This window comes from Pectinophora gossypiella, chromosome 14 (genome assembly GCF_024362695.1).
Source record: "Pectinophora gossypiella chromosome 14, ilPecGoss1.1, whole genome shotgun sequence".
NCBI classification, from domain to species: Eukaryota; Metazoa; Arthropoda; class Insecta; order Lepidoptera; family Gelechiidae; genus Pectinophora; species Pectinophora gossypiella.
Genome location: NC_065417.1, coordinates 11,660,963 through 11,679,681, shown reverse-complemented (window position 1 = coordinate 11,679,681; position 18,719 = coordinate 11,660,963). Strand labels below are relative to the sequence as shown.

The 18,719-nt window shown below is 40.3% G+C and overlaps 3 protein-coding genes across 4 annotated transcripts; 1 reads left to right on the top strand and 2 right to left on the bottom strand.

Moving 5' to 3' along the window:
• Positions 1–1,566: 1,566 nt before the first annotated feature.
• LOC126372735 (exonuclease 1) lies at positions 1,567–10,608 on the bottom strand. Of its 2 annotated transcripts, XM_050018601.1 has the most exons (12): positions 10,268–10,608; positions 10,055–10,174; positions 9,867–9,918; positions 9,460–9,669; positions 8,501–8,716; positions 7,617–7,776; positions 6,697–6,830; positions 6,361–6,569; positions 4,612–5,204; positions 4,499–4,569; positions 3,911–4,098; positions 1,567–1,827 (listed from the first exon to the last, which is right to left on the bottom strand). In XM_050018601.1, exons 1-12 carry the CDS (start codon positions 10,426–10,428, stop codon positions 1,809–1,811), a joined length of 2,133 nt encoding a protein of 710 aa, XP_049874558.1. In that variant the 5' UTR covers positions 10,429–10,608; the 3' UTR covers positions 1,567–1,808. The 2 variants fall into 2 exon arrangements, with proteins under 2 accessions (XP_049874558.1, XP_049874557.1); XM_050018600.1 differs by having other exon boundaries at positions 4,499–5,204; positions 10,268–10,607.
• A 1,417-nt stretch (positions 10,609–12,025) lies between these two features.
• LOC126372815 (uncharacterized) lies at positions 12,026–13,316 on the bottom strand. Its single transcript, XM_050018719.1, has 2 exons — positions 12,878–13,316; positions 12,026–12,373 (listed from the first exon to the last, which is right to left on the bottom strand). Exons 1-2 carry the CDS (start codon positions 13,191–13,193, stop codon positions 12,183–12,185), a joined length of 507 nt encoding a protein of 168 aa, XP_049874676.1. The 5' UTR covers positions 13,194–13,316; the 3' UTR covers positions 12,026–12,182.
• Positions 13,317–17,465: 4,149 nt separating this feature from the next.
• LOC126372806 (mitochondrial cardiolipin hydrolase-like) lies at positions 17,466–18,484 on the top strand. Its single transcript, XM_050018706.1, has 2 exons — positions 17,466–17,935; positions 18,009–18,484. The coding sequence occupies exons 1-2, from the start codon at positions 17,590–17,592 to the stop codon at positions 18,386–18,388; spliced, it is 726 nt and encodes a 241-aa protein (XP_049874663.1). The 5' UTR covers positions 17,466–17,589; the 3' UTR covers positions 18,389–18,484.
• The last annotated feature ends 235 nt before the right edge of the window (positions 18,485–18,719 follow it).

The following is an 18,719-nucleotide window of genomic DNA, read 5'->3' as shown; positions in this document are numbered from 1 at the left end:
AAAACCAAAACAATAAAAATAAAATAAAAAGATGATAATGATGATCATCAGGATTTTTACGCATCATGGATCACAAAAAAAAACAAATTAAAAATAAACTTGGTTTTTAAAAAAAAGAGATTGATACAAGTCGATAGTAACCAGACATAGCGTATTTACGGTGTAGGTAAATACCTTAAAACACCGGCCTTACACATCTTAGATTCTACCAGTTTTGGATACCTACCTTGCAACCTATCAACAGTTTCCTTCGATGTTATTCACTAGGTATAGGCCAAAACGTATCTGCATTACCTACCTATGTAATTAAAAATACCGCCTATATACTAACCACCTGACGAATACGAACCTCCTCATTTATCGGATGATATAAAAAAAACTCGCACCCGAGTAAAACAATTTTGGCCGGGACCTGAGACCTTTACGCCACCGCACCGTAGTGACGGATAAACTTTGATTTGTAAGTCGATGTGATAGAATCAAATAGGGACCTGTTAGAAAATTAAATCATCAAGTGAAAAGGCGGGAAAAACTCACAGATTAAGCGCTGCTCCGATTTATACGGTGTGCTGGAGTGCTGAGACGAGTGCTTTGGTTCCAACATGCTGCCTACACTTTTCACGTTCATATTTAGAAATTATTTGCAATGAGGGCCGGCACTTTCTTCGCAAGTGTTGATCGAACAAAGGTAATAATGTAACTAATCAAATTACTAAATTTGTCGAAGGAATGAAAAGTTCGAATAAACGTCTTTCGTGAATGGAAATGGCGCCACTGGATAGTGGGTAGATAGATCTTTGAGCACCGATAGTCATAATCATTACCGTTAACGCAAAAATATCTTATAATATTCGGCCTTTTTTGCAAATATCCAGTTAGGACTTATATAAGTTGGCATCATAAGTACTTCTAATTGGATATTTGCAAAATGACAAAAGGTTCTAGGATATTTTTGCGTTCACGGTAATGATATTGACTTCCGGTGTTCGAAGTACCACCCGTGGTACCACAGACTACAAAGATGTGTGGTACGAACAGAAGTAATAATTATTTACTCGTAGGTATACTAGGTACCGGTCCGCGAAAGTCCGTGTTGCTTTATGGTATACTAAGCGCTATCTCACACGGGGATATTCAAATTTTCTGGGGCCTAAAATTTAAACTACTACCCGGTTTCCTTTGAGTCACCGCCCATACATTTCAATAATGATAGTTTCTGGTAGATTTGTGTGCGAGCTCGCCTTGAATTGCATAGGCGAAGACGTCCGTAATATGAGTTAAAGGCCCCCAAGAATTTCGAATCCCTCCATGTATGCCGGATGCCTTCGTGTGTTGCTCTATGACTTATTTTTAACAATAAAGTGCCAATTCGGAACACACAAACTTATACTTTGATTTGGACAGATCTAAAATAGCTCTATCTTTTTCTTGCACTTATTGTAAGTGAAGGATGGCACTAGTTTTAAGAGCTGTCAATTTAAAATAAGAATAAGTTTTATCTGTCAAATTCGGCACTTTACTTTTTGTAAACGTAACGTGTTCCGGAGAAAAGAAGAAAAGACAAGATGGTTATTCAAATTATTTACTTATGAAAATATTGTATCACAATTGCAGTAAAATCATATTCAATCAACAACAAAATCATAATGTCATTCATTACACACGATTGTCAGGGCACAATATGCTCAAGTAAAAAACAATACGCCAGCAAATAAAACTGCAAACATTAGTATGCTTAAAACTCACAACAGAAAAGTTAACGCTTATACTAATTTCATAAGTCTTTGTACTTGATTGGGGTCATCCTTCTATCTCCTCAATATAGGCCTGTAATAGTACAAAATGTATTATTAATAATTGCTATATTTATTCAAAACGTAATAAAAAACAAGTCATTTAGGGTCGCAGTTTAATCATCATTATCAATTTAAGAGCCACGCTCTTGTCGGTGCAGAATTTTCCATGCTACTTTTTAGGGAAAAATAGGGCAGTGGTTTCTCTCTTGCCTTCCGCCCCGCAGTACTCTGACGCAAGTGGGATGGCGCCCAGAGTAGTCTATTACAAAGCCGTACTAGGACTCCTGTCCTCCGCCTCTAAGGGCAGTAGTAACTGTCAGTACTATTCAGACGCAGTTTGAAACCGTTAAAAAATATATAGAATTTGTTCAGCCACTTATCTTCCCGGGCACGTCGTAAAAGCCATTATCACCTATATTCTAAGATGTTAACTCGAACTCGAACTCAAAATTGGTATTCTTAGGGTGGTATTAATAAACTAATCTCAGCTGAGACTGCCCTCAAGATCATGCTCAAGTTCCTGTTTTTATATAAGAACTGTCACATTGACATGATCTTGAGGGCAATCTCAAAGCTGAGATTAGTTTATTAATACCGCCCTAAAACGTCGCCTCAACCTTATCTCGATTTTACTCCTTAGACATTTAGTTGAGGCATGACGTCATTAGTGTCGTTTTATTTTATTGGCAGTATGATATGCTCGACTTCAGTGAGCAAAGTCCTCAAGTGAAGGATGTAAATGCCAACAAAATACCTAAATCCTTAGCTGAGGCCGAGTCTAGTGGAGGAAGTTTCAAGTTAACATCTTAGAGTATGGATGTACAGTCATGAGCAATATAATGTACCCACTTTAGGACTCTGTCGCACTAACATATTTGACATTTAGTGAGACTTACAGTTTAATTTGCCAAAAAAGTTAATGTGACATAGTACCAAAGTGTATGCATATTAATGCTCGTGACCGTAGGTATGTCTTTCGAACATGACGGACCATAATCATGGGGGTTGGTATACTGTTAGTCATATCGATCTCAATACTTTGCATCAAAAGTGGCTGCAAGCACGGTATAAAAGAGGTTGGAAGGTGCTACACCCGCCATACAGGTATGAGCAAACAGCTCATACTTCAACTTTGCACTGCAGTCGTCCGCAAACTTTACGACACAAGAAGCTCCACGAAAATACATAGCAACTTTACCGGCAATATATATTTTATGTGATAGGTTGCAATTTTATCATAACCATTTGTAAGATACTGTATACAAAAGTATATTTATTAGCGAGCGAAATGAAAGATGACCAACTCAGTATTAACGTATAATAAAGAGTAAAGATCACAAAAATAATAATGTAAAAAACCTAACTTACACCCCCGTTGCTAAGCGCCTTATAATCAACAATACCTAGGCAACGGGGGTTGCCAGATCTGACGCCAAAAAATTGTTTGATAAATAGTTGATTAAACTAAGGTTTTTAGCTTAACTGTGATAAGAAATCCCTCTTGATATCGATAGTCGATATTTGACTTCTTGGCCTGCAGGTTATAATGGCACAAGACGATATTTTAATATACAGGATGTTACTGACATCGTAACGAATACTGAGGGGGATGATTCTGAGTTAATATCAAGTGGAATTTTCCGTCGTAAAATTCATGTTTATGTCATGGAAAATTCCACTTGATAGTAACTCAGAATTATGGTCTGAATCATCCCCCTCAGTATTCGTTAAGATATCACTAACACCCTGTATATTAAAATATCGTCTTGTGCCATTATAAGTAAAAGGTAAGCAAAAAACCTTAGTTTAATCAACTCTTTATCAAACAAAATACTTTTGTATACAGTATCTTACAAATGGTAATGATAAAATTGCAACCTATCACATAAAATATATACTGCCGGTAAAGTTGCTATGGAATCTACGCCGCACTAGAGCTATCTGTTTGCAGTAATAGTAAAAGAGAGTGGGGTTGAACCAGCGACAGCGGGTTTCGTACAAAATGCGCGTTACAGCCGTTCTAACCTCTTTCTTCGATTCCGTAGCTGCAAGGTATCTTCTGATTACTTGTGGCTTTGCCCACCGCATTAGGGACTTGTATGTGCGTAACTTACTTCTTCTGGAATCCAAACTTGCTCAGCAAGGTGGGTTGGTTGGTGGGCAGTGATGCGGTGCGCTTCAGTCCCGGCACTCGACATGTGGGCCTCTTAACACCATTGTTCCTAAACGGCTGGCTGTTCGACTTAGGCGATGTTTTAGTGTTCCAAGGTAACGCAGACTCTTGGGAATCGCCGTACGATATCTGTTAAAAATGTATTGCCGAATGCAAATTGGAAATATTATGCACCGTTGTTAATTAGTATTGTACAAATAATCAAGTAAAATCTATGTTTTACTTTGATAGTTTCATAATTTTATCTCTTTCTTATTTTTAGAATTGTCAAACTAAAATGTGCACGAAAATTGTCACCAATGATAAATAGTAAATTTTACATTTTAAAACATATATAAAGTCACGCCTATTTGCCACGAGGATAGAATTATCAATAAAATGAGAAAAATAATCAACAATCCTATTAAAAATTGAGATAGGTATGTAAACAAACTTCGTGAATTCATGATATTGCATTATATTATAAATACTAAACCTAACTATATTATAAACCTACTTATATTATAAACAATGTATTATAAATACTAACCTGTGAATCAACTGGAGTCACCAGTGTCTCTAATGGATATGTGTTTTCAATCACTATGTCAGATTCTGTCATTTGACTTAAAGGCGGGTCACACTGCGGCTCTTCTAATTTCAACCTAAACGGCTTCTTCAATCTCGGACTAGGTTCCAATATTGGACTTTTACGCGGAGAATTCTCTTTCTGAGAACTACTAAGTTCTGTATCGAATAAATCTTCGTTTTGTGAGTCTATTTGCATGGCATTGTTATGTTCCGATTGCGTATTGAACACATCCGCTGTTTTGTTAATATCAGCCACAGTTTTCACTTTAAAAGGATTCCTGCTCACTTTCTCTGGGGATTCTTCTATTACAATACTGTTTCTAGAAGTGTCTTTCTCATTTACACTATTATCCAAATCTACACTTGAGGTGGGACTGAAGAATTTGCTCTCAACAACATTATCTTCGTCCAGGACAGTTCTAGTAAACTTACTCAGTCTTTTCATAATGTTTCCGTTCTTCAAACATTTCTTAAAAGATCTCTCTTTGTTTTCCAGTATAGGTGACCTGTTCTGTGTTGAAGGCAGGTTCTTGATAATCTCACTTTCGCCTAAAGCTAAATTGTGTTCGTTTTGACTAAACGCTTCTTGGCTATCACAGTCAGTCTTTATTTTTTTAGCAGCTGGTTGAACACAGTACATGGTGCTCAGGTTCTCTATTGTTAAACTGAAACAGAAATGTGGAATTTCATCTTTGATCCTTGTTTTTCTATGAATATTGATAAATTATTAAATAAAGGTCATAAAACCAATAGCAAATTTCAACCTACAACTACCAAAATTCGATCAGTCATATCTCCACAGAATACTAATATAAACTCTTTACTCCCTACTAATATTGTTAATGCGAACGTAACTGACTACTAAACCGATTTTAATAAGGTACAGAAATATAATTATTAAACCTTGGCAAAGAAAACAGTATAGCTCATTACTATTTAGGGATGGAATAAACATGCCGCGCGCGACAACCGAAATCGATAAAGATCAAACCATCTCGGATCTTCATCTGAGGTCTCGGGTTCGAATTCCTGTGGGGACATATCACAAAAATAACTTTGTGGTCCCTAGTTTGTTCAGGGTATTACAGTTTGATCACCCTGATTGTCCGAAAGTAAGATAATCCATGCTTGGAAAAGCGCATTAAGCCATTGGTCCCGGTTACTAGTTAGTGACGTAAGTAAGTAGTCGTTACATAAGTCATGTCAGAGCCTTTGGCAGCTCAATAATAACCCTGACATGAGGGCTGATGAGGTTGGTACTGTGTTGTCGGCGCTGTGACAACTGACGATAGACGTCGACTGTTCCATTCTATTGTCGATCAACGGCATCGGTCGGTATTCGAGCGAGCGTGGTAGCACCTTTAAGCATAGCTTTGTGTTTCGACCATTATAGACGGCGATACGGCTCATCACCTATCACGTTGGTGTAACAGAAAGATTCATGAGTTTTGGGTACTTTTCATAGCTCATCATGCAGATTTTTTTTTGACGTGACTTTTTGTAGATTTGCCGCAGATGGCATTAACTACTTGGCCGGACAAATGGGGAGCGCTGAAGGCTCTCACCCGGTACAACGTTTAAGACAACAGGCCTGAGGGTGCCCAGTTGGGCGCGCGGCTCAGGGCGTCGTCTGAGAGGAAAAATATTTGAAAGAATTAATCGACCCTAGTGGGTCGATAGCGATAAGCGCTGAATGAGGGAAATCGTCGACCACGCCGGCGGGGTCGGTATCGGGGACCTGAAGTGTCTCATCATGCAGACGATGTACCTCTGACCACCCCAATTGAGATATATTCGTAAGCTTATGTTATGTTAAATTACCTTTCATCCTGAGTCTCCGCGACGTATTTAGGAACCAGATTGACGACAGTCGTCCTCGCCCGAGTCTGCGGAGCCGCTATTATGGGCTCCACTTTCCTGGGCTTCTTCTGCCATGGACAAGGGTCATCCAGGTGTAGGGAGAAGTCTTTACTCCAGATGCTTGGGTGCTTCGCTACTTCCTTCCAGCTGTCTGTTTTTATGCTTCCATTCTGGAAAAATTGTTAAGTAATCAGATATCAACAGCCTCCGTGGTCTAGTAGTTAGAGCGTTAGTACTTACTATCTGGTAAATATTGTGGTAAAAATTACTTATTTAATGATTACTAAATCGTCTTACGTCTTTCCGGTCGTCAGGATGCCAATCGTCCATCTTTTTTAATGAGAACGGATCAATATTACCGAGTGCCAGCTGGAAAGCTGTCGTCTCATCTAGTAGTTCACCCGCATTCACGCACAGCGCGGTTTCAACATCTGAAATATACAAATTTAAATCGTTTAACAAATCAAAAATTCCGTAATTTGCTGTAACATGAGTTGACAATCGTTCTATTTTCCAGACAACATATTTTCCTGACGCCCTGGCTCGAGATACCCTGGGAGGCTAAAAGGGCCACATCAAAGCAATTCATCTAAATGCAATATTACTTATTTGACATTTGTTTAGTGGAGTATCCCTTCCGATCGATTGAGGAAAGGCCTGTGCCCAGCAGTGGGTATAAAGGCTATTTATGTTTGAATTAAATGTTGTAACTGTATAAATACATTTTATGAAATTGAAAAGTTGTAATTTGATTGGAAAGAAAATGTTATGTGAACTGTAGGCTTGTCGGTGTAAAGTAATATTAGCACTCAATATTCTAGATAGGTGGCGCCGGCGTCGGCTTAATGACGATACATAGATCGAAAGAATTTCGCATGGACAGGTGGAGGACCCGGTTGTGTAATGGTTAAGACGCTCGTCCCGGGTTGACAAGAGCTGTGGGTTCAAGTCCCGTCCGAGACAGAAATTTTGCGATTTAAATTTTCTCTTTGAGTTTCCCTGACTGCGAGAGAACTATTGTTCGTAACAGTCGTAGTATGGACGCGCTAGTCGTGTTCATGCGTACGGTAGTCTAGGTAACGTTGGCACGAGAGTTGTGTGCATAGCAGCTAAAGTGTTAAGATTGATGCAAGCTGGGAACCTGCGCCCTTAACCGCTTGTGTGCCCCGCTCGCGCGGCTACGTGCAGCAGGCATTATAATCGTTTTGCCTTATTACCGTCATCATCGGGCTCCGTCAACCGCACCATCTTTCTCTGAAGTGGATCGTACACATATTGATGCTTGAACGTCGCCTCTGCCTTGAGAAAGCTCTCCCTGTACTCATCTGTGACCGTCAGCGACGCCTTGTTGAAGTAGCTTGGTAGCTTCCTTAGTGCCTGGAGAAAGGAATTTCATTATCATAATTAGACTGAGTGAAGGAGCGTTGCCAGATTTTTTTGCTAAGTCGGGATTTTGGAACATTTTGAGTGAAAAAAATCGGGATTATGCATTGTTTTAAACGCGATAAGAACCCGTTATTGTGTGTTTTAAAAGCGGGATTCTTTCGTCGAAAGCGGGACATAGTAAAACAACGTATATAATTATTTTGTTAATATCTATCTTTAATTTGAGTTCAAATTACGTTTACGTGACAATAGATAGCAAAAATATGCATAGAAAATGTAATTTAATAAAAATATGATATTTTTATTCAGATTTACGCTATCGTTAAATAGTTGAGTCTTATTCGTCTTCTGAATAAAAAAAAAACGGAAATGAAAATCAAAATTTCCAGTCCACACTTGTTTGTGCCATCCGCCCGCGCTTTCTCAGTACGTTGCACGCACGGTCGAGTTATTCCCGAAAAGCGGGACTGAGCCTGTCCCGCGCGGGAAATTAAATTTTGATTTAAAAATCGGGACGTCTGGCAACGCTGGAGTGTACACAGGTATTATGTTGGGGCACTGACTGCATTATTAAACTCATCAACGGAGTCTGCACCGCGACGCAGCGAATGCTATCTACGCCGATAAACGTCGTACGCCTATTGGTCGAAGCCCTCGATATAATACGCGCCACACGCGACGCGGTTGTCGTGCAGATCTTGCTGTAGCCACTTACATTAGCAATATTAGGATCCTGAGTAGCAGTAATGAACTGTCGTGCTTTGGCCAGGCCTATCCCCGGCAGGGAAGCGAGGTAGTCACACCCAGACATGATGCACATCTGTCTAAACTTGTCGAATGTGTAGTTCTCAATAGGACATTTCATCACTAGAGGTAGCTTGGTTGTGTCCACCAATGTGCCGCTGCCGTCAAGATCCATTTTGAAGAGGACCTGGAAATGTAAGTTAAGTATAAAGTACTAGTATCATGTTTGGCCTGATGAATAATACCACAAAAGTATTACATGTATGAAGTAGACCCTCGGAATAATGCGATTCCTGAACAGTGCATAATCAAGAATACAAACAAACAAATAAAAAATTATATATAAAATATTATGACATATTGTTTCGTCAGAATTAAAATCCCGCAAGGGGGACAGGATTTTTCACCTAAAACACTTCATAAGGTCGATGACCTTTACCATAACCATAACAACCGCTCTCAGGGTGTGATTTCTCTTGGTAACGGAGAAATCAATTGCTGGTTGGCAGAGCCACTATCAAGTAAGGCTTTTAGTTTATACTATCTGGTTGACCAATCCCTTGTCTAAGGGATAGGTACACGAAAGCACCCATGAGGCTGGCATGATCACTCAGGGTGTTCAAAGCCTCGTTAAAAATAAGAATAAAACAAAACATTTCGTTCTACTTGCGATCGGTTGTTCGACCATAAGCAGGTGTTTTAAGGTGTGGATATGTGGGCGTTTACAATCCTGTGATTACATGGCCCCCGTTTCTGTCCTCTTATGTTAAAAGAATGTTCTTTCTCTTGAGTCTGCTGCTGTTGTTACCAACATGCAGGAGTTGACCAACATGCAGGAGAAATAATAATAATAACAATGATTCTTTCAGACATACTACAAGACAGCAAGACTGATTTTCAACTCTGACCCAATAGATGAAAGATTTATACCTTAGTGCACCCAAACAAAATGAGGTCTGAATCTTCAGTGATGACAAGATGTGCAAATTTCTTGACATTGAGGTAGGCTAGTTGAGAATCAGCCTCATATGGAGCCACGATGCAGTCCACATTTCTCTTTCTGCACTCCTTTATGAGTTTCAAGGCCATACTGTGGGTAATGTCCACACTACGTCGCATGTATGATCGAGCTTCCTCTATCTGAAATTGAGGGAGATTAAATTAAATTGACATTCCAACTAATAAATGTTCTTTCTACTCTGATCTATTTTGAATTATATCTATGTGTGTTAATTTACATAGGAAAGTTGAAAGGCAGTATTAAAGCAAAGTAGCTTAAGTAGTTATAGTATGTAACAGTACTCTCAACATCAGAAATAATCAAATTTTATGCTCACCTTTCCCAAACTTAACAGTTCAGCTGCTCTTTTCTTCGATATGTCTCTAGACCTGAAAGATACCTCAGTAATGATAAACAAGTATTTATTTCAGTTTCATATCAGTAAGATGTCACAGTACAGACTTTGCTTTACCAGATTTCCGATAATGGGTATAAGTAAAAATGCGTCTGAATCCGAATACTTACTCTCTTCGTTTACTTTCGGTCATAGCTTTTGCAGGCAAATGTCTTCCGTCAAAAACCAAAATCGGCTTGATATTCTTAGAAAGTAGCATCGTCACATATTTGAGGCAATATTTTATGTGTCTGCAATGAAAATACCCAAGCGTAAATTAACAAAAACAAAACACTGTCAACATTTACGTGAATTAGAAAAGCTATAAAATAAGTTTAACTTACATGTCGGTATCTTCTCCTCTCACCAGCTTATCTGCACAGGCGAAGGCTCCCTTGTGGAGCCAACAATAGGAATCTATAGCTACGGTACATCCACTAAATTCGTCAACATTAGCCCTCCTTGAAGCCTTCTCAAGAAACGGTATTAAACCGGTGATCCCCATTATATAAAGTATATTATAATACTAAGATACTACCAATGTATCTCTAACTAATCTTCAGGACATGTTTATTGTAACATTTTAACCACGAAATTCAATAAAAAACAACCCATGGAACACCATATATGACGATATGACCAAGAACAGCAAATGTCAATAAACAAACGTCAATATTCGCGCCATTCGCCATTTTTTTTTTTTTTTTTTGTTTTTGTTTTCCCCGAAGGGTAAGGCAAAGGGAACTATGCCCATACAGCCATGTCTGACGTTTTTTTTTTCTTGATGATTAATGAAATGATGAAAGGTGATGATGATGAAACCTAAGCCCCCACCCTCGGAGTAGACTCCTACTCCGAACCCCAAACGAATTAACTCAAAAGTCCGCATAAACTTTTGAGTTATGAAGCGGCTTCCTGACACGAAGCGAAAATAGGCAGATACACTTTGTTTATTGAATACTCCAATATAATAACACTCGCGAATGTCTTCCGACTAACTTAATGCGATCATTAACCACAAAACACCACTTCGTATTAATTATTTAGATTATTCAATGAAGAAAGCAACTGTCCCGTTCCCGTTTCCCGCCAAAAAGCCGCGCCATTCGCCATTTATATCTTTTTTTTTTTTCGATTTGCCCATTTGGGCCGTCAAAGAGAACTTAGGACATACAGCCTGACCTTCGGTCATCTTTTTCATCTAAGTTGTAAAATCCAGTATACTAACGTCTTCAGTCTTCACTCTTCAGGTAACATCTTTAGTTTTTATAGCTTCATGTAGGTATATTCCGATAAATAATGTCTTCGGTGGTATAATTTTCCTTTTGACATTTTTGAGTAGTAATGTCTTTTGGTCTTCAGATACTTCAGAGTAGATAAATAATATGCCAGTTTTTAAGGATGATTCTAAGGATGTTTTCCCACTCGCACTACCATCCGATTCCTTTCATAAATCATCGTAAGAAAACATGAGTTCGAAAATGGGAAGACAAAGGGGAAAGAACATTACTATGAGATATCGTATGTCGGGTCTTTGGATATAGTGTATAAGCCAAAGACCTAGTGTAAGCTACCATACAAATAGTAGGCCACGTGGCCACGTCCACTTCGGATCTGTCATGAAAATCCGATCAAGTCCGTGAAATGATGAATCCGCAATGGTCGTAGAGCTAAATAGCTCTACGTACAAATTACGGTATGGATCGTAGCTTACACTACATCAGAAATCCCTGATGTAGTGTAAAAACGACCATAAGATCTTCTAGCGTTTATAAAGTTAGTCAAAACGAAAATGAAGAACTTTAGTTTTCCTCGTTAAAATTACTTAAAAAAATATGTTTTTTCCTTAAATGTTAAATTTGCAAGGAATAAACATTTTCAATGCATTACAAACTCAATAAAAAATATTTAAAATATAAAGTGTATTATAGTGTTAACTACTTACTTACTAGTATAATCAACTTGAAAAATGTTTGAGAAATGTAATACTTACTGATAATGATTAGGTATTTTAATTCTAATAATGGAGTCTACACATATGATACAATGAAAATACTGATAATTATTATTTTAATTCAAATAATATTATTTTAGAGGTGGAAACAAATTTATTTAAAAAAAAACGACACAAAACACGGCACAAAACAAATCGGATATATTTTACAAAATTATAATTTACAAAAGAAATGAACGTAATCTTAAGAGCGCGCGCTTCGAACGAAAGAATAAAAAAGAGGGCAAGTGTTGGTTGGAGCGTCCTTATATAGCTTCGGTCGTCGGTGTTGCCATATGAGTAGGGGATGCCGCTAACACGGCCTCTCCTGACGGAGCTGCGTCCTCGCTGCTCTCCTCGGCTGGCCTATGGCCTGGGTGTGGCGCACAGCGGCTTGGTCCCGGCTGTGGCTCTTGTCGTAGCTCTGGCACTGCCTCCACAATCGGGTCTTCTACACCTGGGGAGAATAGCCACACGTTAATTCTATTTCAAGCGTTATACAAGTCTTGTTATTTGGCTAATCGCTGTGAGCTGTTGTAAGAAGGTAGGTACGTTACACGAAGCCTCACACAATCTGTAACTTCGCACGTTATATACATGCGAGGTCCTGCCTACAGTCTCGATGCCACACAAGGCCTTACACGAGATTCATATCGCAACCGATGCCTACCAAGGCCTTACACGGGATTCATATCGCAACCGATGCCTACCAAGGCCTTACACGGGATTCATATCGCAACCGATGCCTACCAAGGCCTTACACGGTGCTACAATGCCTTATGCCATAGCCTTCCAGGACTTACATGTGTAAATTATATCGCTTAACTCAGTACTGGACATATCGAATGGTTTGGTGACTGCTGGACAAAGCGTACCACAAGAAAACTTAAGACAAGTTAAACAATTCAGCTACCGAAAGGGCACCTATAGGGGAATAAACATGCAGATAGATAATGCTTACAATCAAAGAAGGCAGAGCAGGTTTCCGGGGTCCATTCGCCATTCCAGGGCATCATATACTCCGCGGCCGCCTGTGTAGTCTTGCCATACGAGCCCGCTATCAACTGCAGCTCGTACCGGTTGTTAGACAGCGTTCTAATGATGCGATATGGACCCCGCATGCCACTATCAAGCTTATCTGTGGATTGGGATGATTTTATAACGAAAACCAAATCGTTCACAGTAAAAGACCTAGGTGCTTTTCTATTCGTATTGACACGAGCGTCTTGCTTTGCCTGATTTGAAGCCAATAGACCTTCAGCCCTTTGTCGCCGCATATCGCGCAAAACTGTCCGGTTAGGCGTAGAACTTTCAATGGTGATATCTCGAACCAGTGCGTTGATAGCAGGAGTGGTTGTCTCCGATCCAATGAGCAGATTTAGAGCGGAGCACTGAGTAGTCTTTTGTTTATTGACATTTAGTACAAGTTGTAGCTTCCACAGCGCCTTAGACCAAGATTCGTTTTTATAATTAACCTCTATTCTAATCATATTAAGAATAGTGCGACAGTACCGCTCCACTTGCCCATTTTCTTGGTGCATTCCGGGAGTAATGAAATGTATCTGTATACCAAAATTCGATGCCCATCCGGTGAAACCGACACTGTCGAACATTCTTCCCCTATCACAAATAATAAGTCGCGGCGTACCAAAAATCGAGACTGCGTTAGTAAATGCACATTTAAGTTCCTCATTGTCTTGCCTATACATTGGATACAGGAGACAATATTTAGTAAAGGCGTCTACTAATATGAGGATGTATTTATAACCATTCGACTCAGGTAATGGACCAAGAGCGTCAGCGTGCACCGTATCGAAAGGTGTCGACGGCTTAGTCCACGACACTATTGGCTGTAAAGGGGCACGAGGTACCCTTTTATGAGCCAAGCACACAATGCAATGAGATATGTATTTCTTTACGAATTGACGCATATTAGGGAACCAAAAATGCTTAAGAATTAAATCAAGTACCTTTTCAATACTTATGTGCTCATGTTCATCGTGAAAAACACGTAATAGGCTTAATCTGAAACCTTTAGGGACATAGCATAACAACCGCGATTGTTCACCTATCGCGTTATATTTGTAATACAACACGTTATTCTTTTTGACATATCGCGAGCAGTCTAACTGACCCTGATCAAGTTTTTCGAGCATAGTCAATGTCTCATCATCTGCCGCTTGGGCAACTTGAGCCCAATTAAGTGGTTTTCGGACGACACAGAGGTTAACTGGGTTGCGACTGAGATAGTCGGCGTGCGGCATAAACTGACCTTTTCGGTATTCTAGATCAAAATCATAATCCTGCAGGTACATCCACCAGCGCGCCACCCTAGGAAGGAGATCCTTTTTGCGCTGAGTCATCTTTAAGGCGTTACAATCAGTTACTACTTTGAAATGTTTTCCAACAAGGTAATGGCGAAAATGTTGTAGGGCCTTGACTACAGCGAGGGTCTCCAATTCATAGGAGTGGTACCTGGGCTCTGCACCCGCCGTGACCTTACTATAATACGCGACTGCGTGTCTGCGACCGTCCTTTCCCACCTGTATCAACACGGCGCCGTAACCTAATGAGCTCGCGTCGGTGTGTACCTCGGTAGGTAACGAGGGATCGAAAATTAATAAGGCAGGTTCATTAGTCAATATAGAAATGACTTCTTGTCTCGCTCGTTCCTGTTCCGCACCCCACAAGAACTTCACATCTTTGCGAGTCAAATATGCGATACTGGCCACCTTGGTTGCATAACCTGGGATATACCTCCTGAAATAGCCGGCCAGGCCGAGGAATTGCCTGACTTGCTTGACGGTTTTAGGGACCGGAGATTTGACAAGTGCGTCAATTTTTTGCACGCTCGGCCTAACCTGACCATTGGAAATCGTTCTGCCAAGATATTCTACTTCGGTAGTAAGAAAGGAACACTTTCGTAAGTTAATGGAAAACCCGGCTTTTGTTAGGGTTTGCAAAACAGAGTCGAGCAGAGACAATCCTTCTTCTATCGTGTCGCTAAGTAATAAAATGTCGTCAATGTATACGAGAACCCGGCCTGATTCTATAAAGGCTCTCAAAGTATCAGAGATAATTCGTTGATAGACAACCGGTGCGTTTGCGAGCCCGTATGGCATTTTGAGGTATTCAAAATGTCCTTCGGGGGTCACAAACGCAGTCTTACGTACGGATTCTTCATTAATTTTTATTTGATGGAAGCCAGTTGTCATATCTAACGCCGTGAAATACGTACACTTCCCGAGCCTATCTATATGATCCTCGATTAAAGGAAGCGGGTAGCGGTCCTTTATAGTGATGCTGTTCAACGCGCGATAATCAACCACCATCCTATCCGACCCGTCTTTCTTTTTGACAAGCAGGATAGGACTGGCGTACGAGGACTCAGATTCGCGTACGATAGGTACCTTTTTCCTTTAAATCGCTAATAATTTCACGAACACGCAGTTTTTCGTCATACGACAGTTTGTATGGGTGGTAATTAACAGGTTCCTCACTAGTGAGCCGAATGTGCATCTCCCCGGTATTGACGGTAGTCGTCGCTGTCCCGCTTAAAAAGAACTCCGAGTATTTATTCAAAACAGAGGCGAGTTGCACCTTTTTGTCACCACACACAGGGGTGTTGATCGAATCGAGTTGCACTTTCGGTTCACCATGACTCACATTATTTACAAACGAACAGTTTCTAGTTATGCGTATATAAGTAATGCCTTTTCTATTTAAAACGTCGGTACCTATAAGCACTGGCGCACTGAGGTAACAGCGAGGCACAACGTAGAGATCAACCTCCAACGTAACGTCTCTAAATTCTATTGGCAATGTAACGAAGGAATCGGAACGCATTTCTATCCCGCCTAAACCACGCAATATCTGTGCGCTTGGGATAGTACGACACGAAAAGTGCTTGACTAAATCGTGCGAAATTAGAGAAATACTCGAACCGCTATCGATTAACACGTCGGTTGGAACACCACAAAGAACCGCTGTTATCACATCATTATGACTGGGACGATCACAGGCCGTCTCGCGGCAAAAATTTACGTTAGCCTTATTACGCGACTCTGAGCGTTCTTTGGCAAAACAGTTTTCTTCGAGGTGTCCTATCTTTTTACAAAATGTACACATAGTTTTGACGGTGTTAGTCGGTTCGTGGGTAGATGCAAAACTTTTGTTCGCATCTCGAACATTATTTTCGGTCTTAACTCGCTTAGAACAGAATCTACTTTTGTGCCCAACCTGGTTGCAGGTATAGCATCGCGCTCGTCCGTCTGTGTTCCCGGCGGGGCGCTTATGATTACTATTGACGGATGAGTCACCGGTCGGTCGAAAGCTACGTGCATGAGTGTTTGCAACGGCCCTCGTACTTCCACTTAAACGATTTGGCTTCACATATATCGATAGGAATTCCACGATGCTGTCTGGTTTTAGTTTAGCATTAGTGGCAGCTGCGCGAATATGCGGATCTTTAATGCCACGTATGATTATAGCACACAGTAATTCGTCACTTAATCCTCTAACTATACGCAATCGCAATAATGATTTACGGGCATAGTCAGCATAGGTGGAATACTTATCGGAATCGGTACACATTACTTCAAAAAGTATGTTCGCAATGTCGATGCGGGGTGGACACAACAACTTTAGTTCAGCCTTGAAATTCGACCAAGTACGGTCATCACTCGTCCATTCACGTAGCCAGAGGCGTGCTTCGCCCTTTAGGGATAACCCCACACGGGCTAGGCACTCCCTGTCGTCCCACTGGTTTTGTGAACAGGCACGATCTATCTCGTCACACCATGCATTGACATCATGAACAGTAGGATCGAAATCAGATATATAATAATGGTTGGATCTCACCGGTTGGATGGATCTCAGGGCCTCGATCAGGCGCTCCGTTGCGCTCGGTGTAGCTGCGACCGATGTAGCGGAGCTGGCAGGGCTGGCGGTGCGGCCGTCACCCGACAGAGGCGGCGGCATGCTCGTCTCGGGAACCGGGGCCAGCGCGCGACCACGTGTCTGCGCAAGCGGCGCGGTTTCTCCACCCACATGTCCCGCCTGCGTTATCGCAAGGCCAGGCGCCTCGCTCGCGGAAGTGCTGGCGCGCTGCTCCAACGTGGCCAGGCGGTTGAGAATCGCGTCCATAGTGGCCGCCAGGCTACCTACATTTGGATGAGGCGAAGCCGCGCGCTCTCGCGGTGCTACTCGTTTCCTACTTGACATTATGAAGAAACCAGGAATGGCATTTGTCGGCTATAACGGCCTCCGAATCCCACTTCTGATTTTAGAGGTGGAAACAAATTTATTTAAAAAAAAACGACACAAAACACGGCACAAAACAAATCGGATATATTTTACAAAATTATAATTTACAAAAGAAATGAACGTAATCTTAAGAGCGCGCGCTTCGAACGAAAGAATAAAAAAGAGGGCAAGTGTTGGTTGGAGCGTCCTTATATAGCTTCGGTCGTCGGTGTTGCCATATGAGTAGGGGATGCCGCTAACAATTACTGGATAACTTGTAAAAATTGAGGGTAGATATAAATAAGTCTCACTTGTGCTAACTTATGGTAGTACTTATTGACCTCTTTGTTTTATTTCAAAGGATAAAACTAAAGACAGGTCCCAGTGCTACTTTAAACAACCCTTTATTCATGTTCGAAATTACTTACAATGAGATTTAATCCACTTATTGTGTCTTCGGCTGCGGCGGTTACATTAAGTTGCATTGTGTCGGCGGCCGCATTTTACTACAAAAGTCGAAATAAAGAAATCAACGATGTGATGGTATTCTGTAAGCTACAACTCAACGCCTGGAACTGTTTCGACAAATTGATTAGTTACATCGAAGGCGCTAAAACTAGTGTAGACGTTTGCATGCCTAGTATCCACAACCCAGCTATTCAAGGAAGATTAGTAAAATTGATAAAAATAAAAAATATTAAAGTCCGTATTATAATCGACAGAAATGGATACAACGACTCGACAGATTTCTTATTAAAAGAGCTATTGGATGCTGGTAAGTAACTGCAACTTTGACTGCAACAAATACCTACAGTTGTATGAATTTTAACATGCATCGTTATTTTCAGGTGCCGAAATCAAATGTAGAGTAAACGAACGTTATAATATGCAACATAAGTTTTGCTTAATCGATGACAAGATCTTGATGACGGGCACTCTGAACTGGGGCGACGATCGTTCATCGGACAACTGGAACTACGTTTATGTCACCAACAAGCCCCAACTTGTGGAACCAGTAAAGAAGGAATTCAATCAAATGTGGAACGTCGACATGAATATAGAAGACGCACTTAGAACGGAACCTGCAGTTTATGAGAGCGATGATGAAACTCCGGAAAGCTTACCGCGCCTTACTGACAGTACCATCGAAAGTGGCAGTGAAAACCAGTCATTCCAAATACCTTTTCTAAGAGAAACTCAAGTAACACCAGAGGTCTGCATAATGTAAGAATTCCGTAGTTTCCCAACTTTAATTTATTTAAAAATGTACCTCTTAATTTAATTTAAACTTGCAGCGTAAGTATACTTTAATGTTTTTAAGCAATTATTTTATAATAAAAGACAATAATTTAATTAATTATATTATCTGTAATTATGTGTTTTGAATCTGAGACCAAAAATGTTATGAAATTTTGCCTTTCATTAATTTCTATCATGTAAATCTCTATATTATTTTCTCAAATTTCATTTTCATTGATGAAATTGCTTTTTAGAAGAAAAGTATTTCTTCATTCTATATTTCAAATGTTTTCATTTGCTATTTTAATTCTTATTAATTC

What these genes read in the sequence shown, in the direction of transcription:
- LOC126372735 (XM_050018600.1), bottom strand. Translation starts at nt 10,428, where the DNA reads ATGGGGATCACCGGTTTAATACCGTTTCTTGAGAAGGCTTCAAGGAGG. An exon ending in ACCGAAAGTAAACGAAGAGA is followed by an intron (nt 9,919 to 10,054) that starts GTAAGTATTCGG and finishes GGTATCTTTCAG; the next exon opens with GTCTAGAGACATATCGAAGA. An exon ending in ATCCTGACGACCGGAAAGAC is followed by an intron (nt 6,570 to 6,696) that starts GTAAGACGATTT and finishes CAATTTTTCCAG; the next exon opens with AATGGAAGCATAAAAACAGA.
- LOC126372815 (XM_050018719.1), bottom strand. Translation starts at nt 13,193, where the DNA reads ATGCGGCGACAAAGGGCTGAAGGTCTATTGGCTTCAAATCAGGCAAAG. An exon ending in CTGCTCTGCCTTCTTTGATT is followed by an intron (nt 12,374 to 12,877) that starts GTAAGCATTATC and finishes TATTCTCCCCAG; the next exon opens with GTGTAGAAGACCCGATTGTG.
- LOC126372806 (XM_050018706.1), top strand. Translation starts at nt 17,590, where the DNA reads ATGAGATTTAATCCACTTATTGTGTCTTCGGCTGCGGCGGTTACATTA. An exon ending in AAAAGAGCTATTGGATGCTG is followed by an intron (nt 17,936 to 18,008) that starts GTAAGTAACTGC and finishes CGTTATTTTCAG; the next exon opens with GTGCCGAAATCAAATGTAGA.